The 27114-nt window shown below is 37.3% G+C and overlaps 2 protein-coding genes across 2 annotated transcripts in view; both read right to left on the bottom strand.

The window, feature by feature from the left end:
- Nucleotides 1-16451, bottom strand: part of LOC121415778 (MAM and LDL-receptor class A domain-containing protein 1-like) — a 31563-nt gene extending 15112 nt beyond the window's left edge. The window contains exons 1-4 of the mRNA XM_041609106.1: nucleotides 15822-16451; nucleotides 4886-5047; nucleotides 1475-1743; nucleotides 387-474 (exon numbers count right to left, since the gene is read on the bottom strand). Coding sequence (XP_041465040.1) covers nucleotides 387-474; nucleotides 1475-1743; nucleotides 4886-5047; nucleotides 15822-15891 — 589 coding nt within the window. The 5' untranslated portion in view covers nucleotides 15892-16451. The remainder of the gene's footprint in view (nucleotides 1-386; nucleotides 475-1474; nucleotides 1744-4885; nucleotides 5048-15821) is intronic.
- A 3275-nt stretch (nucleotides 16452-19726) lies between these two features.
- LOC121414832 (ileal sodium/bile acid cotransporter-like) lies at nucleotides 19727-26624 on the bottom strand. Its single transcript, XM_041607888.1, has 4 exons — nucleotides 26282-26624; nucleotides 25074-25267; nucleotides 23954-24158; nucleotides 19727-20362 (listed from the first exon to the last, which is right to left on the bottom strand). Exons 1-4 carry the CDS (start codon nucleotides 26516-26518, stop codon nucleotides 19904-19906), a joined length of 1095 nt encoding a protein of 364 aa, XP_041463822.1. The 5' UTR covers nucleotides 26519-26624; the 3' UTR covers nucleotides 19727-19903.
- Between the last annotated feature and the right edge of the window lie 490 nt (nucleotides 26625-27114).

A 27114-nucleotide genomic window follows, 5' to 3' on the forward strand; every position in this document is an offset into this window, starting at 1 on the left:
AAAATAAAATGATTGCACTTTTGAAGAAATCCGTAATCTGATTTAAAATGATGGTGAGCTACTTGTGACATAAATATACTTTTAGTCCTTTATAATAATGACAATTCATCAGTGAATTGTAGTGTGACATCTGTTTAAGGCGTCGTAACATAAGGTTTGGCAATTAATCGTGCATAGGGATGATTTCTGCGATTGATTGCATTGGTCATTTTGTATGATAACTCGTTCAAATCATTCCCTCGATCTATCACAAGATTAAATTGAAATCGTATAAAATCATGAATATTTGAAGGAAGATGTAGTAGGTTAATTTAAGATGCACTTATATACCGTAATAACCCAATGTCTTTTCGCTTTTTGAAAATTCAAAACAAAACCAAATTTACCGCTCGGACAGGAAGAATTGAGAACCTCAACATCATCAATGGCGATTTCCCCTCCGATTGTACTGTCACTAGTCGCCTCAAATGTTATCTGGTAAATAAACATGTGAAATGATTTTTTTTTTCAAATCAAACTTGGAAGAATCTGTAGCATTGCAGCACCATTATAATTCTTGATGGAGAAAAAAATCAAAGATAAATACTGATATTAAATCATACAGTCAGTATATAAAAAAATGAAATGTCAACGTCAAAGATTTTAACGGACACATTAACCTGCATGGCGTTTGAGACAATTTAATATTCACGAGCGGGCGACCAAAATTTCTGACTTTTTAAAATGAAATCCGTTGGTGTGATAACTTTTCTCATGGGACCTGATATTCAGAAAATAGATGTCATAATATGTGCCATTTTCCCTGTGGGCCCTCTGTTTTCTTTGTCGTCTAATTGTGAAGGTCATGTGCCCCCAAGTGCCACCCCCCCCCATCTGAATAGTTAGTGTTGACTATTAATATTCAATTGTTTTTTATTAATAGCGTGTGCAAGCAGAATTACAATTCTCTTCTAAAATAAACTTTTCATCGTAAAATGTAGAACTTAAAATGTAGGAAAACATTATAATAGCGTACAAAATGTTGTTTTTTATGCTGTCATACATGACCTATCATTGAGCAAGAAGGAAAACTGTATCATTCATGGTACTAAAATCGTATAATTTGATAGTAAAATAATAACATAGGATTCCAAAAATGTATTTTATATTGCTTTTAATATTGGTCTATTAAACTGTAAAAACCGCGGTGTAAAAACTGACACCAATTGGTGTTTATAGAGGACCACACCCTGAGGTGTTAAAATTATACCCTAGAGATTAAACATAACACCAAAGAGTGTAAATGTAACAGCAAAAGGTGTTGTAATAACACATATAGGTGTAAAACTAACACCCCCGATTTAACACCGGTGTAAAATAACCGGTGTGGTCCTCTATGTACACCGGTTAACACCACAGTTTTGCTGTGTATCCTCCTTTGCATTATCACGCAAGTCAAGTAATTCCCGTAATTCAAGGTGTGTGTTTTTGTTACCTGGTAGCTCTTTCCAATGGGCGGTAAACTAGCCATGCCGCGATGCCAGCCTTGACCTTTATCACCACTTTGTTGACCTACGACCTCTGACGTCATATTGTAACCGGTCCCTGACTTGACCCTGACGGTCAGTGACCCCGGTGTGATACCGGTCATGTAGAAATAATACCGCACGCAGCGGTTGGAACCGCTGGCCGGTAGGTTGGGGCTGTATAGTTCCGCTTTACTACCGCTTCTCCAACTTACAGTGTTGACGAACATGAAATGTCCTGTAAAAGATATTTAAAAAATGATTACTTAGTTCAATAATAATTTTAATCTCTATCCAATATCTGCATCAATAAACGCTGATTACTACATAAATCCACTCCTTGAGTTTCATTTACATGAAGTCCCGGGTTCGACTCTCGGACAAGCCCCAAATATTTTGTTACGTGGCCAAAGACATCTCTTAGTCGCACTACACAACATCCTCAATCTCTCCAAATCCAACGTCACCCCCAAACCATCACAATAGGCGACACTTAATTTAAAGAAAGGGAGGCCTTGTGTTTCAGATCTCTAGCCGCGAACTCCTTTTAAACCACTAGTCTCAATCAAGACTCGGGTGCGACTATGGTGTCCGCTTTACACCTCTCGTGTTGACTGCCCGAAATATCTATTAATCAATGGTCTTTAATTAACAGCCTGACGTAACAACAATTCTAGAATTTAAAACTTGTTCAAAATCGTGTCATGTGATAACTTAATGAATTAGAAACAAACTTATTTCACATGTAAATTTTGGCGGCAAATTTGATAGTCACCTACATATTGACATAGCAATAATTATTCTCAAAATCTACAGACACTTGCATACATTAAGTCAGTCCCCTTTCTCTATAAGTTAAGGTCTATCAACATCAGGGGAGCGTTTCATCAATATTTTCATCCGACAAGTTGTTAGATCTGACATCTTTCCTCGATATTGATTGGCTGAGAGGCACTGTTCCTATGGCAACTGTCGGATGAGATGGGACTTGTCGGATGAAACGTCCGATAGGTCCTTTCATGGAACACACGCCAGATGCATTGAAAAATACAAGGGTATTCTCATCCATAATCTTAATGTGTCCAGTCCAAATTTGGCAGACTGCATTAAAGCGGGTTCATTGGCGCAGCTTTAAACGACCCCACCCCCATGACTGTTACTTTAAAATCTATGATGTTCTCACCCCTTGCTTCCGACAGATTTCGTCATTTTCTCTCGAAAATTGGCAGCGCTCTTTTTATTTTGATTCGAGTGCAAAGAGTCGAACGGATTCTTGGATATCTTGTTCCGTTGAATAATCTCGAGATGTAATACGCGGCTGGCTTGTTTTGAAAGTTGCACATCACTGAACTTTCATATTCAAAATTATACATGTACCTCGATCGATATGTATGCGATTAGAAGATAGAATTGCATCTCCTTCAGGTTCACGTCCACCCAAGTTTTCTTGTTAATATACTTTTTTTTATTGGGGCCTCCAACACAAAATTTTATTCACAAAGGAAAAGAGAAAACACCAAACAAGCTTAATGCGGAAAAGTTCATAAAAATCTGATACATGTGAAATAACAAATTTATGACGTTCTGAAATTTTCATTTTTCACAATTTCAACAAAGTTCTAGGCAAATGAGGGGGCAATTATTTCCTTGTCTTGCCCCCCCCCCTTGTCTGCAGACAAATTCAAATTCAAAAGTTTATTGATTTAAAATCCTGACATTGAAGGATCATCATCAAAACAAATAAAAAATAACAAGCATAACGTAGTAACAACAAGGGATAAAAAAAGCAATCTTGGATAAAGTTTTAGATGCGAGATACATATCAATGAATAAATAATGCACACACATACATAATATACCTAAAAATAATGCACCCATACCTATGCAAATACATAAACATAATATTTTTCTTTCAAGCATCCTCAATCTCTCCACGTATATGTAACTTATTCATATAACACATATTTTGCTGATATCCATGTCACTGCTACCTAAGAATTTATTTTTGTTAGTTATTCTCATAAAATCCGGCAGCACCTCCTTTAAGTTGTTAAATAATTCATTTTGGGGTTCTTCGAGGGCCTTGCAGTGTACAATAAAAATGATTTTCATCCTCTACATAAGTCGTACAAACAGGGCATATTCTATCGTTTACAGCAATCCTATTATATCTACCTTGTTCTATCATAAGTTTACTATTGCTTATTCTTAACTTTGAAAAATGAGCGATGTGCGTCTTTTCAATTTCTAATAGTAGGTAATTTTCAATCTTATAATCTTTTTCAATGTTTTATAGGTTCTTAGTTTATTGCATTGGTCATGGGAATGTTAATGTTGGACGTTATCGATGAGACTGTTTTTCCATGATATTATATAACGATCATTGAGTTTGTTCATAATTGCTTTCAGAAGTGCTCTTTTTGAGAAGGTTCCCTGGTTTTCACACTCATGAAGGAAACCGATTTGTTTAATAATATTCTATGTAATTTTGAAACCCGCGTTATTAAAATGAAGCGAAACATATTTTCTTTTCACAAGACTGTTATCTTTTATTGAAATTACGTGATGCCAGTATCCGATGCTATGTTTTAAAGCTGAGAGATATAAGGGATATCGCCCAAACTCGGCCAAAATAGCACTATTAGTTGCTGATATATGAACGCCAAGAACCGTTTTTAACTATTGATTATGTATCTTTTTCAGGAAGAAATGATTTATACAGTTTTTCTATTTCTTTTTTCTTCACGTAAAAACGTTGGTAAACTCCAATTTTCAGTACAATATAATAGGATGGGTTTTACACATGAGTCATATAATTTTATAAGTGGAAGTGCTGCAACTCTTTTGTCTGGTACAGTGTTTCTGATACAAAAAATGGCTTTGCTTTCACATTAACTGTTTGATAGCTACCGTGAAGGAACCAGATGGTTTAAATATGAGTCCTAAATATCTGTATTCATCTGTTATTTTTACACAGATAATGCACAATTCAGAGTCTGGGGTATATACTGAGCCTAGATTTACCCATGTACTGCAGCTCCTTCTACCAAATTTGATATAGAGTTTGGAGTCTACTTTTCACTCTAGACATGCATGGTAAAAATTTGTTGAAGTGTCAAATTTGGGTCACAGCTTGCAGACTACCCCCTTCCCGCCCTTGTCAAAATAATCGTACGTAGCTCTGTACGTCTGTACCCATGATGCAGTTGCTGCTGCTTTAGTGTCAAAATATGATAAATGCTCAATGTTAATTAAATTGGACTTAATCTAACAATCAGAAATAATCAATAATAATCATAAACCACAGCGGCTAACTGCAACTGGAAAATGGAAGATATGAACATAAAAATAAAAGTTTTACAAAATGTTAACGGACCTACCTGCTGACGTGGTAGTTGAATGGTCTACCGCGGGGCCGTTCACATGCATCTGATTTCTTCCCGTTCTCCACTGCCAATCATATTGATCTATTTGACTTTGTGTGAACCCTCCCAATGTTGAAGTCTCGAAGTCCACATCGAGGAGTTTCTGTTGAACCGCTTCTGTGACATTTACGGGATAAAAATTATATTAGAATTTCGATTGAAACTATTTGTAATTATTTCGAATATAATAATACTATATGACTGTATTTCTAATAATTATTTTCCAATTGAATTTAGAAGAAAAAAATATATGTTCGTTGAAGGGGAAGTAAACCCCTACGTCAAATTCGGTTAGATAAAATAAAATAATAAAAACATAACGTCACCTGCGAGCAGCTCCTCATGTCATGTGAAATAACTTCCATACAAGTATGCTCAGAAAAATGATTTTACCTGTGCATTTTTCAGCTGACACAGAAATAAGAAACACTTCGTTGAGATATCTTTTTTTCACTCATGATGCTGGAGTATGTTCCAATAGTTCGTATAGTCACCTCTCTTTGCGGAATTTTCTATGCCCCCCTCCCTTCGAAATCAAATTAGACAATATTATGGAATTTTTCAGGTTCATAACGAGTTTATGATGACTCAGGTTATTGTTCCCCAAACTTGTCATGTCGGATTGATTTTGACAGAGATTACGTGCTATTATCTTCACAGTACAGCTGTCCATGCACTGCCTGTGTAGATTGTTGAGTCACAGTTTGAATTCTGTAATGATTTTCTCACCAACCAAACTTCAAGGGGATACCGCAGGATTATATTTCTAGGATTGGAATAGATAAATTGAAAATTTTAGTTTTGATACTCCGCGCCCCAAGGACGGCGGAACGTACTTTCGTTGTGTGTGTGTGTGTTTTTTTTTTTGGGGGGGGGGCAAAGCAAAACAAGGGCGCTTATATTTAATTGATATCTGATTGAAAAGATATATATTTCGGTTTCTATACGCTCGTTCGCGGTTTGGAAAACTTTTCAAATCTTTAGTTGTAAAACTCGCTTTTGGGCCTATTATGGCGCTGATTACTGTTGAAAGGGCATCCTGGTGAGATGTTGTGAGTGCGAATCACGAGCTCAAACTTTTGGACATTTCATGTAATATTCCGAGCAGTTTTTTAATTATGAAAAAATGTATATCTATCAAAAGAATTAACGCGAGCGCGAAAGACGCGAGCTGAAATTTTTAATATACTGACCAGAAAAAGAACCTGACTGAAAGACAGCATTAGTGACTCAAGAATAGGAGAAATATCTCACCAATCGAATAATGCCAGTGCGAAGCGCGAGCTGAAAATTTGTAATATTCCAACCTGAAAACTGGACTGCATTTTGGTAACGATGCACAGGACGAGTGCCTTACTATACAATGATTGATGCGAGCCGAAACGAAATGTGATTTGTTTTACTTCAAAAGGGGTATTTCATTTTTAAACAGGGCACATTTCATTTTGGAAAAAAAGTGCATTTTCCATTTTGAAAAAAAAAATCCCACGGGGAATGCCCTCCGGTGTTCCAAATTAGTATATCACTATCATCACTAAGTTATCGAAATGCGTAAGCCCTTGGACAGTTGTGATGCGGAGGATAAGAGATGAAAATTTTTGTGCTTCAACATGAAAATCTATTTTGATAAAAATAAAATATAAATGTGTTTGTTTTCTTTTTGATACAGGCTGAAAATTTCAGGATATAGTCTATGTCTGTAGATACCCGTTGGCCAATCAGTACTGGTGTATAGGTTGAGGGGGGAGGGGCTTTGGGCTTTCGACCCCTATACCCTATGAATAAGTAAATGAATAAATAAAAGTTGTTTTAATCAATTAAAATAAAAATGAATAAATATAAAACACAAAAAAGGAGAGAGGAAAAAAAAGGAAAGGAAACGGGTTAAATCTGATAATGTCAATCTATCACAATTTGGAATTCATTTCTCCATTTCTGTGCTTTATTTTCAAAAGCAAGTTAACTGCTTGTCAGTTGTTGAGTTACGACCTGTAATTAAAAATTCCTAGATTACTTAAAGGTTTTAATTCCTTCTTGATCTCTTTTACTGTCACTTCCTTGAAATGAGTTCAAGTACTTCCAGAAAGGTTAAATCAAGTCAAGGGTAATTTATTATGATTCTAAAGAAACCGTTTTCGGCTAATATGTCAACGACAACGCTCGCGAGTTAAAAGGCGCAAAGGTCGTCAAGAATAGCCTTGGTTGACTGTTTCAAAAGTTGTTTGGGAGGTGTTTTCTTGTTCTCTTTTTTTCATCCGTCCACCCACTCTAGTACGTCAAATACTCATGACGTCACTTCCATCAGCGAACATGGAATACGGATTTGAGCGTACTTCTTCCTTTCACACGTCCAAAATTCACATACCAATATATGTTTCCAGCTTGTGGTCATATTTCATTCTTCCCTTCATTTGAGATGGCGTAATTTCCTTCAGCAAGAAATTGATCCACATTATGACGCACTCGACCCAGGTAAGGTGAATGCGTACCTGGCAGTCATGGCAGTACAGGAATTCATTCCATCAAATGCTTGTGCACTTGTAAGAAAAGAAAAGTTAGCGGCTAAGACCAGGGTGACAATATCCAATTCCTTTGGAGGTTAAATGAAACACACTATTATTTATCAATAAATTGATTGATTGATATTTTTCATTTATCTTTCTAACCATGCATTTATCTTATGATTGTCTATGTTTCTATTTATTAATCATTAATGGTTACACGCGACCAACATGCTAAAGTCTTGATTATAAGTCAAGTTTCTGTTGAACCACTTCTGTGACATTTACGGGTTAAAAATTATATTAGAATTTCGATTGAAACTATTTGTAATTATTTCGAACATAATAATACTATATGACTGTATTTCTAATAATTATTTTCTCAAATGTTTTTCAATTTCGATCTGTTATGTGGGAGGTTGACCCTGTTTTTAAATCACGTTCAGAGTCGTATGTTTGAGAGATTTCATAGCCATCCTCCGCATTTTATCCTTGACATTTAGTATGATAAAAAAAAATCCAGGACAAAGGCAGTATGACACTTGTATGTAGTAATAAAAAGGTGTGTGATTTTTTCTAATGTATATGTGACCGAATCATAAAACATATTGTGATGTAAAATGCCATTTACCAACCCCCCTTGCGCTCTTCCCCCTGCCCTTTCTTTTTTTTATTTCTCTCTCTCTCTCTCTCTCTCTCTCGTCACACCCCTTCCCATTTGTCCCTCTCTCTCTCTGTATAATATCGCTCCCCTCCCTCCTTTAGGCTCTCTGTCTCTACCCCTTCCCCTCCCTATCTTTCTTTTTCACATACACACCCCACACACACCCACACACAATGTTCTTCTTTATAACCCCACCTCAAAGGTATAGGCTTCAACCGTAAAGGAAAAAGAAAGAATTGTTCAAATCAGTGACGTGCAAATTGGAGGATCGACCGAGCAGGAACTTAAAAACGCCCCCTTCCTAATCATATTATCAGATACCATAGCAAGGTAAAATGATCGTCGAACAACCCACGTGTCACGTACTCGGGCACGTACTGAACCTTTAAACAACCCAGAGAAAGAAACACCTCACACCTATAGACACTATGTACCACACGGAAAAACATTTTTTTGCCAAATTTCCCACGTTTATTCCAATCAAAACGTAATTTTGATTTTCTTTATGATTAAGACGATTATAATAATGATAACGATGATGATGATGATGATTATGCTACTTCTACTACTACTATACTACTACTACTACTACTTCTACTACTACCACTACTGCTACTACTACTACTACTTCACTACTGCTGCTGCTGCTGCTGCTAATATAATACGTACATCAGATTACAGAAAAAGAATTAGTACAATCTGATCATTCATTAACAATGAAGGTTATATAACACAAAGTTCCATGTATATAGTGCCCAACTCCTGGGAGTATAGGTTTTTACATATTTGATATTTCGGGTTGGGGCACGTTCTTATCCCCCCCCCCCCCCCCGCTGGGGAAAATTACATTTTTTAAAGGTAACATTAATGGTCGCTTTATGCCATTGTTGATCGTGATAGTAGGGTCGAAATTTAATCAGTTTCTATAATTTCTTTTTTCTTCACTTTTGGCCCCTAACCGTGGAATAAAGGCGCTTTATCCCATTCCCTTTCCTGAATTCCCTGATATAAAGGCTATTTCTTGGCTAACTCGACAACGACAGACAGTTGTGCTCTCTGACTGTAATCCAATTTGTAAGCCCATCGACATTTCTACAAATTTCTCGTGTCGTAATTACCCCGCTAGAAGAATAAAGTGCCACACACAGCATGTTCACATATATAGTGGACTATGTGGAGATATAATCCTCACTGTTATAGGACAAGTCCACCCGAACAAAAAGTTGAATAACTTTGGAAATTTCATCACAATCGGGTGTTATGTCATTTCAAATTTCCACTTATTTTTCACAAAACAGTTATATGCAAAACTCGGTGAAATGCATATTCATGAGCGAGTCAATGATGTCCCCCACTCACTATTTATTTTGGTTTTTTATTGTTTGAATTGTATAATATTTCAATTTTTACAGATTTGACAATAAGGACTCTCTTCTTTAAACCACAAATTTTAAAACAATGATTATTACACATGTTAACGAAGGAATACAACTTTGTTTCACATGACAATGAGCCTTTGAGGAAAAATTGAATATTTCATATCCCATGCAATGAAATACAAAAGAAATAGTGAGTTGATGATGTCAGTCTCCCCATTTTCATATCGATCAGGATTTGAATATATTATGGTGAAATTAAGCGAAACTTTAACATGTCATAACTTTCTTATTTTACATCCGATTTTGATGAAATGTCCAGTGTTATGCTTGTTTGATTTTTGTCTTTTTATTCAAACCAACTCTTTGTTGGGGTGAACTTGTCGTTTATCATGCTTCAGCCATCTTTACAGTGTGAATACACATTAGACTATGTGAAAATAAGTCTGATTCACTGTTAAAACGCTCTCATTTATGAGCACATCGTGTTCCACGACGTAGGGAGTCATAATCATAATTTTTAATGTAAATGTGCAATTTTTACCCAAGTGTGCCGACCCGTCACCCCCCCTCCCCTTTTGAAAGAGAGGACCAATTTTTTTTTAATGTCAAATTTTCATCGGGAAAATGTGCCCCCTCCCCTTTGGAAAATCTTGGATCCGCCCCTCGGATCCACACAATACTTTCTGGCAGGGTAGAATCCAAGGATAACAAACTCAGAAATCTATCGTAATTCGATATATATATAGTTTTCTTTAATTTGCAGAAATCGAGCTGTATTGTATTATTCATACAATAAAATACAGAGAAATAGTGATCGAGTGCCGTCACCGACTCTCTCATTTGCATATCACTGTGATGTGCAGATTAACTATTCGGAGTTTTTTTTAAGCGAAATTTCAAAATAGATTATTCTTCTTTAATTATGATCTTTTTAACGGTATGCTGTCTTGTGTGATATTTCTCTTTTTATTCAAATCGATATTTTTGTTTCGGTGAATTTTCCCCCTTTAAGTAACTGCCCAGCAAAAATCTCAAGTACATCTACAATTTCTCTTTCTATCTTCGGTTGCCAAGACAATGACTCACTACATACATGTCAAGATCCGAGAGGGCATCATAGTGCATCACATAATGTTAACATTGTCAAATAAGTACGACCCCTAAAAAAGATATATAGCCAGAAATTTACAGTGTAAATATTCAATTTCACGACATATATCGTTACTTTTTTAACACGTAAAACTTTTCCACGAGTAATAAATCATCTGTTGCTTGGATATCAGAAGCTCAGAATTTATCATTAAAATTATTTATTGACTGCATAGAAATATGTTCCTCCTTTCTTTCCAAAGTGTTATACATGCTCACAAGTAAAACGAAATTTCCCCCTACTATCTTGAGTGAATGATCATTCGAGTTCATGAATTTGATAACTATTTATCATTGCACTACGTAATCATTCAATTGCCATATTGTAAATTCACCTGATTTTGGAAGAGAAGATTACGCTATAGTCTCTTTCTTTCCCTAATTTAAATGCGCCGTTGTGTTATGTTTACCAGTGCTGTTGGGTTTTTTCTTAAATAGAAATGCGTTTTTCTTTCATCGATCTGTTTCTTTGATGTTTTTTTTTATTCATACGATTCAAGTGGTATCAAGTGTTTCATTTTCCTTTAAAACTTACAGTATTAGCCAGCAGTGCATGGCGTAGTGACCCCCCCCCCCCAAAAAAAAAAAGTGAGGGGCCTAGATATGGCGCATCGGATAAAATCTAATCAAAATTTGCGAGAAAGCGAAGCGAACAAGTAAATATCCAATTTTGTGATAGATTTTGAAATTATATTCAGAAAATGATCATATTTTACCCTCCTCTCCTTTTTCTCTTCTTTTTTTATATCTCGGTCGTGATTTTTTTAGGGAGGCAAGTGCCCCAAGCCCCACCCCCATCGATGCGCCGCTGTTAACCAGATGTAAGAGTACAATCACTCCTTCAAGAGGCCAACGATGATCTAGGTCATGACCGATGATCTTTGACCTTCTTTAATAAACGTTAATGTCACGTGTATCAGTTATATTGTCTACGGCGTGGCTGTCCTGAAAATAACAAACTCCCTAATAACTTTACCAGAACAGGTAATTTAAATTGCACAGATGTACAGGGTTTACAGTGATATAGAACACACGAGGAATTCACGAAATATTTAAGGCGAAATCTAAAAAAGAATAGTAATAACAACGAAGAAAATTAGGCATATTGAGGACATTTGCCGTGTTTGGCCCTCCGAAAATGTCCTGTGTTGATAAATTAAGTAATTAAACAACACACATAATAAAGATTGTTGTAAAATTTCACGAAGACATTTAATCTTTTTTTTTAATAAATACATTACATATATATTTCATTTTACCAAGTCAGTTATGGTATTTTTATAGTCAAAGCTAATGTTATAATTTATTGTTAGCAAACATAATTGAGAAGAAAAAAAGAAGAAAATAATTGGAAAAGCGATAGAAAAAAAACAATGCGAAAAAGCGATGGGTGTCGTTGTGCATGGAGTAGGTTTGTGAGAAGAATGTGAGTGGGTGAGGGTGCAGTACGGGTGTGTGATAGGAATAGGGTGTGTGTGTGCACTGTTTGAAATTAAATATCCCCATAAAAGTAGAAATATTCCCGTATGTCTTGAGAAGACCGACAGTGTTGGAAAGTAAAGAAAATTATTACTCTCTTAAAAATGTCGGGCAACATACTGTCCACACAACAATTAGTTAGAACCTTATTAAATTCTGGGTAGTTTTAAACCAATAATATGTGCTTTGGGTGAAAACTACCCAGTATTGGTTGAAAGCTCCCCATGCAGAGTTGGATATTTTTTTAACCAACTGTTAGTGTGTTGACAGTATGTTGCCCAACATTTTAAGAATGTATATGTGATATCAAACCTTACAAATTTCCTGTAAAAAATGTGATTTTCCTTTTTTAATAGACCTGTTCAGTTAAATTGCATTCGCAGAATGATTCTGTAATTTGTTCTGTAAAGTCTTCTGTTTTGAACATTTTCGGGGTGGAGTTGCGATAAACATGGTAGGGTTAAATTAAGTGAATGTGGACGTAATTCGTGCGCTGGATCGATAGGGTGAATCCGAATCTCTCTGTCTACGCTTGAGTTTACTGGGTTTAATTTGGGATTTTCCGTGTGATGGTGTGTGCGTGTGTGTTTCGGAAGCAAAGTAAATTTAGATTGATCAATATCTTTAACTATTCTTTTTTTCGTGTCGTTTGTGGTAGGGCCTACTATTCGGTATTGTCGGTATAGTGTCTGTATATTGTTCTTATTTGGTATGATTGCTATGCACGGATTCCACTACAGTGAGTATCAAAAAAAGATTACACTTTGAAAAAATCCTATAAAATTATCTGAAGATTTTCCACATTTTAACATTGGCACAGATCCATTTAAGCAAATGACGATATAACTATCGAAAAATATTTCCGCTTGAGTGAGCACCACTTACTTTTGAAAAGTTAGTGAAAAATGATTTGCGCAGAACTTTGAAATAGCTATGCGAATAAAAGTTTAAAAAAGATATCATGAAGAACATGTAGAATTTAGCAAGTAAAATTTATTTGAAGATAGCTTTGACCTCTTTTAACTTGTTTCCTTGCCCAATACACTTCGAAGAGTGCATTGCGTCCCGCCCCACTCCCCCACACACCAAGACCATCAAGACGATATTTGAATTACACTAAGCTGTGATTTACATAAAATGAATTAGGCTTGATTTTCATTTTGTTAATCATTGTCAAGCTTGGGGAAAAGTGTGGAGAAGCAAGTTATTAAATGAAAAATTAAATGTCAACCCACTTAAAATAATAAAAACTTAGTGAAAAGTTGCTGGAGATGTCTAATGTAAACTTTTGTTCAGATTCAGTTATGTCCTCAGATCCAGCTGGCACAAAAAGGGTAAAAGTTGTGCTTATTAAGTGTTGAAATTCAAATTTGGGTGGAAAATTTGATTAAAAATGCCTGCATGCATTTGTTTTATCTTAATTGACTAAAAGTGCAAGGGAAATGTAGGAAAAATGTATCGCAGGGTAAGTTTGATTTCGCCCTTTCCCATTGACACTGCGTGAAAACGAGCATTTCTGCGCAAACAGATTTCTGCGAGCTTTACAAAAATGGACAGTGCTCACTCAAGTGTAACATTCTGTCAAAACTTTTACTTTCATTGGATAGATGAGACCCAAACCCAAGATTATATGTGAAAAAATTACCCACATGTTGTATATTTTTAATTCCCAGAGTTTTTTCAAAGTGTAAACTTTTTTTTGATACGCACTGTATACAGTATAGTCTATTTCCACCGAAAAACAGTCCTCAACTTACATGTACGTTAGATATTAGTCTAAGATAAGAGCACTCAAGATTATGAGCATGCATCAAAATAGAATTTATTTCGGTTGGAAGAACACGAGAGATATACTAAAAAATATATAACATCTCACACCCGATGTTCAAAGGATTATGCTCTCTTCCGTAGGCCCCTATACATTTGCACTAGTATCATCCATGAGATAATCTCGAAAGATATCCACCCTTCGCTTTAAAAGAAATTTTCTTCAGAGAGTACATTGGCATAGTACTGCTTACTCAGACTTAAAGGGGTAAAACGTAAATAAAAATCTTATAAACAATTTCCTCCTTCTAGAACCCACGGGAAGTTACGACTGTGACTAGCCCAATATCCCCTTCATGTGTCACGGAACATGAATACAGGCACACAATAATAAAGCCGAGTTGTGACTCATCAGAAGTCTGTGTTGTGTCCATATATTTAGAAGGGTGAAGTTATGATGATGAACCCAATAGATTGACAACGACATTAAGAGCACTGGATCCCCGGGACTGGATCAACCCATTGAATATATATATTTTTTTAAACAAGTTCACACCTAGTTACCATTAATGCATTTAGCATTTCCATTTATTTGAAAGCAGGATAAAAGAACATTGTAGATTAAATGCCTTGCTAACGGGCATAGCTGCCGCGGTTGGGGATCGTACCCCGGACTTTTTCATGTATACCCAGGCGCCTTAAACCACCCGGCCACGGCACCTCCACACACACCCACACACATACACACACTTTACCGCATTCACTCCAAATGCTCAACTCAGCTAAGAAAAACAAACCATAATACATCTTAAACAATGTCATGTTTTTGTTGCTTTTTAATTCATTTGTGCACTAGAATGGCGATAAATATCCAAGCTCTCGTCACAATACATCGAACATTAATTTCTACAATATACTGTTAACATAAAGATTTAAACAACTTTATCGACAAATTACATTTCTAGAGTTTGTAATGTTATTACATAAGGCTTTTTATGCGGTATGATTGATTCAAAGATTAATATGGGGAACTTACTTCTTAAAGAAAAAATCTGGAAGAATGTTAATTTGACGAAAATTAACAAATTAGCAGTAATGCCCCCTCAAAAAAAAACGTAAGATGATTTGTAATAACAATAGGGCCTAGTTAGTTTTTCAATAGTGCAATATCTGTGCATTCAAAGTTTTAATTAGTAGATTTGTTCATTTTCCTGTCTGCCAAACTTTACCTTTCATAAATTTTGATATATAGGCAGCATTGAGAAATTAATATTAGAAATTTTTGTCTTTTAGAACTTTTGTCTCGCCTGCATAGCAGAGCGAGACTATTATATGGACCGCTTTTCCGACGGCGGTGACGGCGTCAACATCAAATCTTAACCTAAGGTTAAGTTTTTGAAATGACATCATAACTTAAAAGTATATGGACCTAGTTCATGAAACTATGACACAAGGGTAATCAAGTATCACTGAACATCCTAAGCAAGTTTCAGGTCACATGAACAAAGGTCAAAAGTCATTTAGGGTCAATAAGCTTTGGTCATGTTGGGGGTATTTGTTGAATTGGCATCATAACTTAGAAAGCTTGTGGATCTAGTTCATTATACTTATAAGGGTGTTCAAGTATAAATGATTGTTTTGCACACATCTAAGATCGCATGATCATGGTCAAAGGTCAGGTCAGTGGACATAGTATTTTATTATCATATGAATGTTTTCTTTTTAGCCTTAATTAAAGTCAGCATTGCTGCTATATATCAAATCGCGTAATGCATGTGAGACTGTCTGCCAGAGGCGTTCCACTTGTACAGCGTTATATACCAAACTCGTTAATCGTTTAAAATGGAACAACGCTGTATCATTATTTACATGTTATTTCACACTTATTACAAAGAAATTTTACGATTCATTTTTTCCATATCAATAAGAGAAAGGAATTTTAGAATACTCACGTGAAAGCTTTACGCTGGGAAGACAACATAATATCAGCAGTAACACTATACAGGACCTAATCGCATTCATGTTTCCAAAGTAACGTAATATATCCCACAGCGATATCCCAACACGGGCGGGATCCAGTGCAACCTTTGATGAAATATATCATATGAAGAATATAAATCCAATAATATGAGTTTCTCTCCCACTATAGCATTATAGTATAACGTGGGTGGTTATTGGATTCAAGTCGCACAGCTTAACGCAAAGTTGGCAAAATTAAGTGGATTTATTAGTCTCTCCAACAACTTGCAGATTATACTCTGTCGCTTTTTTTTCACTGGGGTGACCTCATACTTTTTTGCCCCGTATGTACGGCTGGAAGGATATGACATCTAATCTAAAGGGGGGCATTGAGCTCCCCGGCTCGGGGAAAAGTTATGATTGGTTTTCCGTTCGCGTCAGCTGATTTGGTAAAAAACTATCGGTGACATTGCTCAGTTTGGAATTTGTGTCGAATATGTCGGATTTCAGGATCTAGTTTCAGAACAAGGACGGGGGTGTTCCAATTGTTTTGATTCTCAATTTAAAGGTCAAGTCCACCCCAGGAAAATGCTGAGTTGAATAAGAAGAAAAAATTCAAACTAGCATAGTGCTGAAAATTTCATCGAAATCGGATGTAAAATAAGAAAGTTATGACATTTTAAAGTTTCGCTTATTTTTCACAAAACAGTGATATGTCCTTTAATGAGTTTGTTTCGCTTCTATCATTTTTTTGTCAAAATTTTAGCATCATTGAATTTACTTAAATAGTTTGTCAGAAATTCAAGTCTGACACCCCCAACCCCTCCAAAAAAATGTATATTACAGTTCTTGGAAATTCGATTTGAGCTACTGAATTACTATTCTCTCAATTTACTTGACAATATACATGCCGTTTATTTCTACGAGAGTTGCCAAAGATCAGGGTTTTTTTTTCATTTATTGTTATTTCCTCGAAATCATATATAGGCCGACGTATATGTGTTAGCGAAAAGGCGAGACATACACTCTCAAAACAAATCAGTCAAAATGACTATCAGGTCAGCTGGGTGAAACCGTGTTATTCTCGTTATATTTTACTATGATCTAGTCGTATTTTACTAGAACAGAGTAATATCTGACTAGAATATACGTCAGAAATGTGATTAGACCTATCGGTTGCACCCAGCTGACTACTGATCTAGTCAATTTGACTAGTTAATTTGACTGATTTGTTGTAAGAGTGTACGCACGAGCGATATCAGAGTATTCTAACACCCTTTTCCTCTCCCTATTTTTTCATCATCGTTTTTTTTTATAAAACCTCTTGTATTCTTCAAATCATGCAAATATTCGTTTCCAGACTGTTTTTCGGAGATAGTTCAGAATATCAATCATTGATTGATTAACCCCTATCACATAAGCTCCGTTTAGACTCAGCGGCTGGCTATCTAAGAATGAGAGGGGGAAACGGGGGTACGCCGCGCAGCTGCTCTAGGAGTACATTTCCCTTCTTCTTCCCGGCCTCTGCTATTTATAGATCACCGGTAATAAGAGAGGATAACGGTATTCAATTTAGGGTCTTTCCAGGGGAGCATTTTTATGAAACAAAATAGTCAGTGATTTCCATTGACAACCGTTATAAGCTACTGAAACCCTTGTATCTGATTGGCTAAGAGCAAATCAGTCAAAGAAAACCACTGACAAGATGCTTTATGAAACAGTCCCGAGATAGAGCTAAGGGGAGACTTCAAAACTCGTCTTTGTAAGTTTCAAAACTCGACAGATGCATTAAAGGGGTATACTCCGGTCTGAAAATATGTATATTTGAATAAACAGAGTCAATTTCACCGAACAAAACGCTAAAACTTTTAATCAACATCTGAAAAAAAAACAAAGTTATCGAGTTTTATTATTTATGGAAAGTGTAGGAATTTTTTTTAATGAAAACAGTTGCACGCCGTTACGAATATTCATTAGGCGTGTTAGGTGGGCTGATGATGTCATGTCCCCATTTCCCTTAATTTTCACAAGCTCTTACTATATCTATTCATTTTGTTCATACATGTGTATATGATATGTCTCTCTTGTAACAAAACCAGTTGCAGCAATGAAGATTTATGCATTAAATCAGTTGTCAATCCAATTTTTCATCCATGGTGGAGAAAATTTGAATTATATTCAATTTTATTATAGTACAATATGATAGGAATATGACATCATCTGCGTACTCATTCCACATTCATTAATACATGCAGAGCTACCCCCCCCCCCAAAAAAAAAAATCTAATGCAAAACTTTAAAATGTTATAAACGTCTTTCTTTTTTCATTGTCTGATTTTGACTATTTTAAACCATTTTTACCCTTTTAACTATTCCCGGGAAAGTGAAATGTAGTCGCGTCGACCCATCCCCCATTTTGTAGCGTTTAATGGATTAGACATATGCCGCAGGCGATTCTTTCATTTCGTATAACAAACTTTCTCTTTGAATTCGGACGATCCCAGCGGATGTTCAAAAGTACTTGACACGTTCATTTTTTTAACCGAAAGGGTTAATTTGATATAGTATATAACAATTATTCAGAATTGCAAGCATGGTGTCCTATCAACAGCTTGTATGTTTCAACTTTGCATCATTTTATAGAAATTGTAGTTATGCGTTAATAAAAACATGGACATTCCGTGTTGTGATGTCCTTTACAAATGTTTGAGTATTTATTGATTATTCTTTGTGAGAGAGAGTCTCTACTGACGGAGGAAACATAAAATAAACGACAAAATGATTGAGGGCGCTCTGTATTTCACATTAGCTGACTTTACGAATTGGTACGAATTGAAAAGGTGGGTTCAGAAAGAGTAAACTGTTTCCTGTGGATTTTTCTATCGATGAAAATATGTGATGGTTCGAATCCTACAAATTCTTAAGGTGTAAGGAAATGGCACACACAGTTGCCTCCCCCAGGAATTTGAACATAAAAAGAAATCGTACTGTAATTTATGAGTACATAAATGTTGTCAAACATCCCATTCCAGCCGTAAAGTAATCTAAAATGAATATTTAATTCTTAAAGCGGAATCGTTAGACTAAAGGGTTCCATGACATTTCCTCCGGCGAAGACTGCTCCAATGGAAAATCTGCACGTCAGGTCAAACATAAAACTAACCTCGATCCAAAACTGAATAATCCATAATCCCTATATCTTTACATTATACTGAACCAAAAACTCGATTACAATGCTAACTATTGCATGCGGAGCACCAGCAAAAAATTTGAGTGGGCTCGCGAAGCGCGCTCAATCATTGCCAAGAAAACTGACCTAATAGAGGCATTTTAAGGACGTCCCCTCCCTCCCCCTGTAGTTACGCCACTGATCTGAGCAAAATTCATGTTGCAGGAGCGTATGTCTTGTCACCTACATAAAGGAAACCAAAAGCCAAGAAGAGAAGCAATCATTTTGGAAAGAGTAAAATGAGAGGAGCAATTTAAAAAAAGTTTCATCAAAATCGGTTTATGAAATAAGCAAGTTATGGACGATGGGCTCAGTCGATCCATAATTATGCCACTTCGCCCATATAGATACCACATGGGGCCCATATGGTTTTATTATCTGGGTTCTAGCTGGGAATACCCATATAGGCCCCATATGGATTTTATATGTTTCTACCTGGGCTCAGTAGATCCATAATTATGCCACTTCGCCCATATAGATACCACATGGGGCCCATATGGTTTTATTATCTGGTTTCTAGGTGGGAAAACCCATATGGGCCCCATATGGGTTTTATATGTTTCTATCTGGGCTCGGTCGACCCTGAAATAAGACCACATCGCCCATATAGATACCATATGGGGCCCATATGGTTTTTATTATCTGGGTTCTAGGTGGGACAAACCATATGGGCCACATATTGGTTTTACATGGTACGCATGGCCCCAGTAGGCCCACATGATTCCCATATGGGCCCCAGATACTTTGCTATCTGGGATAATATTACTTTCTATGATAAGCATTATGTCATCAGGTCAATATCATCGGATTGGTTTGGAGTCGGTTTCGTTGGTTGTGACAATAGCATTAGATTTTGGAATCGAGGGCAGAGCATGCGTCTTCGGAGTTGATGTCCTTCTTCATCCAACCGTTGTCGGCGACGGGTCCGCCTTCGTGGCCGCCGGTACGTCTCACCACGATCTTGTAGACCACGACCCCGAGGAGTCCTTCTACCATCATGACGGGGCCGTAGAGGGACGGGTAGGTGAAGACTTGAAACATGATGGGTGATCCTTCGAACGTCAGGACGATCAGGGTCAGGGCCAGGGAGACGTTCTGGAGACCCGTCTCGTAAGCGATGGTACGACAGTGTGCGGGCGGGCGGCGTAGGGCCCAGGAGAGGAGATAACCGAGGGTGGCGCCCAAGGCAGGGAGGGTGAGGACGCAGATCCAAACTTGCCAGGAGACGGAGTACATCCCGGGGTTGATGATTGCCGTGAGGGTGATGGTTATGGCTATTCCCAGAAGGCCTAGGATGCTCCCAACCTAAAAGTGGTGATGGAAAAATATATATGGAGTATATAAGACAATAGGCCATTAAATTGGGAGCGATTTGGAGAGGGTGGGGGCAGAGGCGTCGATCCTGGGGGGGAATCGCCCCACCAATGTAAATATTGGGGGCACACATATCGTTTTGCCCCCCCCCCCAATAATTCCGGATAAGCAAATAAAAAAAATAAAATTGTAATGTTACACAGAAATCAGCAAGCGAGACTGAGATACACAACCCCGCTGTTCAGAAGGGAATATAGAAATTTTTAGCTCGCGCTTCGTGCTCGCATCATTTCTGTAGCAAAACCCCTTACTTTTCATGATTAAATAAGTGAACAGAATGACCCGTTTTCCGTTTTAAACTCCAAAAGAACTCCCGCTTCGATTTGCAAGAATCTTTTGTTGGATCTTATTTTATTTATCTTGTTCTTTATTAAAAACTCAATATTTTTCAGATCGAAATATCAAAATTTTCAGCTCGCGCTTCGCGCTCGCATCTATTTTTTTTTTTTTTTAGATACCCATCTAAATCATTGGTACAAAAAATGCTTAGAATATCAACCTTTCAGGTCTCAGCTCAGTCTCGGCACTCGCATTATCTGTGTAGTGAGATATGTATTCTCCTCATGAGTTACTATACAAACAGTCCTAAACAGGCACCTTTTCCTGATATCAGGTCAGTAATTCAAAAAGTTTCAGCTCGCGCTTCGCGCTCGCATTAATTTATTGGTGAGATATGTGTCTCTATCTCAGTCATATATATATATGTGCGTGTGTGTTTGTGTGTGTGTTGGTTTGTTTGTTTGTTTTGCCTTTGGAAAGTTGATTCATGATCTTTGCCCCCCCCCAATCTGAAAAATGGATCGACGCCCCTGGTGGGGGGGGGGGGGTGAGGAGCATTTTCTTGTGAAAATGAATGCAGACCCAAGACTGCAAAATGATCGCAAACCAGGGAATTATTTCATAGATACAATAATCAGTGACATTCACTGGAAATTTGCTCTGGGTCAATTAGATTTAGGCTAACGACTTTGGTAGCGTACAACAGTTTGCGAACATCACTATTCATGAAATGCTTCCCTGATGGGATGTGAAGTTTTGAAGCGGATGAATAGGGTAAAGAGAAAATGACACTATAGAAGACTCGGTTTTCTTGGTATCTTGAGTGTCCGTTACCATTATGCCAACAGAACATAATCTCTTCATTTAATCAACATGTGTGTCGTCCGACAAGTTTTCAGAGTCAACAATCTCCGATTTCGATTTGCTGAGAGTGCTTTCACAATTGCTCGTGCGATCGTTTGCGATCACTTTGTCACAGTATATGATGCACGGAATCGCTACAATTGTAAGCAGTCGCATACCACCAATCGTGAAAGGGGCTAAAAGCATTGGTGGTGCGACTGCTTACAACCGTTGTGATTCTGTGCAACATAAATATTGTGACCAAATGATCGCAAACGATCGCACGAGCAATTGTGAAAGCCCTCTCAGGTAACCCGTTGATAAAACGTCAAGTCCTTCCATGAAACGCTCCCCGGTTTTCAGATCCAACAACTTTCCTCGATTTTGATTGGCTGGGAAGATAAGTTGCTAGTATGTTGACTGTCTGATAACTTTGTTGGATAATTTCCCTTCGCGAAATACCTGCTGATCAAACGTAAAACACCATGCTCTCAATTGCATTATGAAAGTACCACTCTTATTGGTTCTTGGTCAGTGTTTGGAAAAACATACACATGCTACGAGGGTATTGATTGGCCGCTGGTATTTTTTATCGATTGATCATAAACATTTACAATGGCTAGAACATTTCGGTGCGTACCAGTGGCGTACCGTGGGTCACGGCATTGGGGGGGCACCAGCAAAAATTTCGGGTCACTTAGGGAGCGCGCGAAGCGCGCTCAGTTGTCAGGTATACTGACCTAATAGAGATATTTTAAGGACATGCAGTGCCATCAAACGAATATGTATCTCACTGATTAAATAATGCGAGCGCGAAGCGCGAGCTGAAAATTGTTGATATTAAGGGCTAAAAATTGACATTATAAGCAAATTGTTTTGTAATCATGATACTTAACTGTCTCGTTAAACAAACAATGCGAGCGCGAAGCGCGAGCTAAAATTTTTGTATATACTGACCCTAAACAAGGAAATTTTAAGGATTATATTTTAGAAACCATTAAGAGTATTAATATCTTACCATAGTCATCTAATGCTAGTGCCATCCTTTCCTGATTTTGTTAGAATTACATCTAAACACAGTCATGAAGCACCTTTTGTAGTCATGTAATCATGATTATCATACGTATCTTACTTATCAAATACTGCAAGCGCAAAAGCGCGAGCTGAACATTTAGGAAATATAGACCTGAAGAGGGGCATTCTAAGGGTTGTTTGGAGGAATTCTCTAAGACCCTACGTATTTGACTAACCAAATGATGCGAGCGCGAGCTTAAATTTTTGCATATATTGACCCCAGAACATGGATATTTTAAGGACTATATTTACGAATCCATTATGTCAGAGTATACATATCTCACCATAGTCATCTAATGCAAGTGCCAAGCGCTTGCTGATTTTGTTAGAATTACATCTAAACACATGGAGCACTTTTTGAAGTCATTGTAATCATGATTATCATACGCATCTCACTAATGAAATACTGCGAGCGCGAAGCGCGAGCTGAAAATCTAGGAAATTTAGACATGAAGAGGGGCATTCCAAGGCTTGTTTGTAGGAGTTCACTAAGACCCCACGTATTTCACTAACCAAATGATGCGAGTGCGAAGCGCGAGCTAAAATTTTTTGATATTCAGATCAGAAAAATTGACATTTTAAGGACTGATTTTAGGAGTTCATGAAGAGCAGAAATCTCACCAATCCACTAATGCGAACGTTAGCACGGACAGGAAATGTTTTATATTAAGACCTTAAAATAGGGCAATAACTTTCAGTAGTCATGAAAAAGAAGAATATATCACTACTTAAAACAATAATAACTCTAATTGCGAGGAAATATATTATTTTGTTGTATATTGATTTGAAAACGGGAGGCTTTAGAACAGCAGTTTTATATGTCTCGTTAAAAAGTCTATGCGAGCACCAGGAACAATGAAGACACAATTAAGCAAATAATGTTTCATAAAGTTGTGAAAATTGCTTCTTATGTTATATAACATAATATAACACTATGATAAACAACAATTTCTTCTTTCCCCCACTACGTTTTTCTTCCCTTTTCCCTCTTTTTCTCCTTTTCCCGTTTTTTTTTTTTTTTTTGGCCAGCCGATTGGGGGGGGGGGCACGTGCCCCCCCATGCCCCCCCGTAGTTACGCCACTGGTGCGTACATTCCACACCTCCTCAACCAAAGATGTTATAATTCACCGTTTCGCAGTTCAATTTGACCGCTTTGGTTTTAACAAGGGGCAGCGCCAAGGTTTATGATAGACGGGAGGCAAGACAACCTTTCCTGTCTCTTCTCGCTTTCTTCTTTTTTTCTCACTGTGTTTTTTTCCGTTTCTCGCTACTTTAATAAAAGGGGATGCCCCCCCCCTGTAGCGCTGCCCCTTCTTTCAAGTAACCTTTGAAATGAACGAAGTCCACTCTATTCTCTTCCATCGGATGATCATCCCAATCGTTACTGGGATCACGATGGACACCAAAGCGGTGATGATGCTGACGAAGGGGATGACGGCATTGTCATCGGTCCATCTGCGGCTGTAGATGAACAGGTTCAGAGGCATGAGCCCAATGGCAGCTATCGTCGAGATGGTCGTCATTGTGATGCTGAAATTAAAGATTCAGTAATCATCATCTGATCGTTTAATTGTAATTGTTAAAAGTACTTTAAAAAAAAATATTTTAATAACAGCTATCACAGTGTGGTCCTTATAATCTTAGGAACAAATTATCAGTAACAGACGCGATGAATATTATTAGGCCACTAGCTACTACTACTACTACTACTACTACTACTACTACTACTACTACTACTACTACTACTACTACTACTACTACTACTACTACTACTACTACTACTACTACTACTACTACTACTACTACTACTACTACTACTACTTCTACTACTACTACTACTACTACTACTACTACTACTACTACTACTACTACTACTACTACTACTACTACTACTACTACTACTACTACTTCTACTACTACTACTACTACTACTACTACTACTACTACTACTACTTCTACTACTACTACTACTACTACTACTTCTACTACTACTTTTACTATTACTTCTACTACTAATGCTGCTTTTTCTTCTTCCATCTCCTCTTCTTCATCTTTCTTCTTCTTTTTCTCCCCCTCCCCCTCCTCCTTCTCCTCCTCCTCCTCCTTCTTCTCGTCCTGCTTCACCTCTTCCCTCCCCCCTTCCTCCTTCTTCTTCTTCCTCTTCTTCTTCTTAGATAATCGACCGCCACCATTCTCCTCTATAATCAGGGTAGACGCTACTTGGTGACATGATTTTAACAAAATAAGAAAATGATAAGACAGAAGGAGATATAGAAGAAAGATAAAGAGAAGATATAAAAAGAGGTCTAGGGAAGCTCACTCTATTAATGCCCCCGTCTAGAATTCAAATGAGAATAAATATGACGTCACTACGTCTAGATCGATCGTCCTGTCCCCACCCCTCCATCAAAATATCCTGGTGCCAGCCCCGATGATAAAACCCACCTTAGACATACATCTCCCTTTGTCCAGAAGGTGAAGAGGTTGGAGACGGTTCCTCCAGGGCAACACGACATGACGAGTACCCCTAACGCCATGGGCGCCGGTAAGGACAGGGCGAGAGCAAGGCAGAAAGCAGACAGTGGCATCAAGACGAACTGGCATAACATCCCGATCAGTACACTCTTCGGCACGCGTAACTGTAAAAATAGTTTTTTTTAATGATAATAAAAAACTGGAAAATTACCTTTTCGGGTTGTTCTAAATTTATTCGTGATAATGAATATATTTATGCAGAATTATTGTCATAGTTTATAATCTTTGTTGATTGGTTCTGACGATAACGATGAAATATGCGTATCCATGCACTTGTTAAGAAAATGATCAAAATTTTGAATATTCGGTTAAGAGAAGCAAGATGGAGAAATAATCAATAAAAGTAGTGGATAAAGTTATCAATAGATTTTTTTATACCATTCAAATTTAAATGCAATTATACAGAGGATCACGTTATTTGCTAGTCCGAATGAAATTAAGTCCAAAATCTTTATGATTTGTGTCACACTCACATTCATCGAAGGAGGCACTACGCATTAATGACTGGATTTAATTTTGACACACAACACTTGTTGTTTAATATCGATTGAAAATCAGAATAATGCTACATACATGATAAAGTGTATCTGATTTAAGTGAAGACTCGGCCTTTTTCTTATACAACGTTTACAAGGTTAAGTACGGGGGCTTATATTGATATTATGCCCTCCCCATACTCGTTCCCAAGAGTTTGCTTGACTTATATAGCTCGTTCCCTTGACTTATAACTCGTTCCCTCGACCTAATGACTCTCTCCTTCTACTTTGGCTCGTTTTCCTCTACATATAACTCGTTCCCTTGACTTATAACTTTTGTTCCCTTGACTTTAAACTCGTTCCATCGACCCAATGACTCTCTCCCTATACTCAATGGCTCGTTCCCTCTACTATAATAGCTCGTTCCCTTGACTTATAACCCGTTCCATTTACTTAAAACTCGTCACATCGACATAATGACTTGTTCCCTCTACTTGATAAATCGCTCCCTTGACTTCTAAATCGTGGAAGTAAAGGGAGCGTGCTACTAACTCGTGAAAATGATGAATTAAATACAAGTCAAATGGACGTAATAAGAACAAGATAAATTGATTAATAGATCATGTAAATAAATTAACTTACCACTTCTTTAAAATCGCTTGGTTTTACCACGCAGCCCATTGCTAGCATGAGGAAGATAAGGATTGTGATCAAAGTATACTTGTTTGCTCTTTTCAAGGCTGCAATGTAAGCAGGCGGTGGCGGAGGAAGGTATTGATCGGTGGTCGTCCAGTTATCCGTCCCCGTTACCATGGTAACGTCTTCAGAAAACATTCCCTCATCAGATAGCATCTGTGTCGATGTTTCGAAATAATCCATGGTGTTGTCGACTTAAAATTTCGATCTGTATTGGCATAAATTACGGGAGATCGATTGCTTGAAGTCGAGATAGTGATTTGAGAGACGGAGCCTGGTTAATGTGCAGAAAGTCTGGCTTCTGGAGGACCACACACTGATGTTAAAATTGCACTCTCAAGATTGAACATATATAGCACCAAAGAGAGAGTGTAAAATTTACAACGAGTGTGCTGTAAAATCACTCATAGGTGTTGAACTAACACTGACCAAACTAGAATTAACACCAGAGTTAATGAATGTTGTGGTCCGAGTCTATATGCACACCAAAGGCTGCGCAGTAATGGAAAATGGATAACAAGGAAGAATAAAGAATCATAAAAACAGGGTTAACTGGAGCCGATGGGAAGAATAGTTTGTCGACATGATCCAGTGCACAGGCTTATATTGCTATCAAAATAACCTTTTGGCTTTGGTTAAAAAAGACCCCAAAAACAACACTTGGCGTTGCCGGTTGATTTTTCTGATATTGCGTTCGTTTGGCCTATAGTTACAAAGTGTCTTTATGTATATCAACCACGTTAAGGAAATGGGCAAATCACTGTGTAAATATAGGCACT

Source organism: Lytechinus variegatus, chromosome 5, assembly GCF_018143015.1.
Source record: "Lytechinus variegatus isolate NC3 chromosome 5, Lvar_3.0, whole genome shotgun sequence".
Taxonomy (NCBI): Eukaryota; Metazoa; Echinodermata; class Echinoidea; order Temnopleuroida; family Toxopneustidae; genus Lytechinus; species Lytechinus variegatus.

Bases quoted from the DNA above. Each gene is read 5' to 3' on its own strand.
- LOC121414832 (XM_041607888.1), bottom strand. From the start codon at position 26,518: ATGGATTATTTCGAAACATCGACACAGATGCTATCTGATGAGGGAATG. The intron at 25,268-26,281 runs GTAAGTTAATTT...CTATTTTTACAG, and splicing joins CAAGCGATTTTAAAGAAGTG to TTACGCGTGCCGAAGAGTGT. The intron at 20,363-23,953 runs GTTACTTGAAAG...CACCACTTTTAG, and splicing joins GGACTTCGTTCATTTCAAAG to GTTGGGAGCATCCTAGGCCT.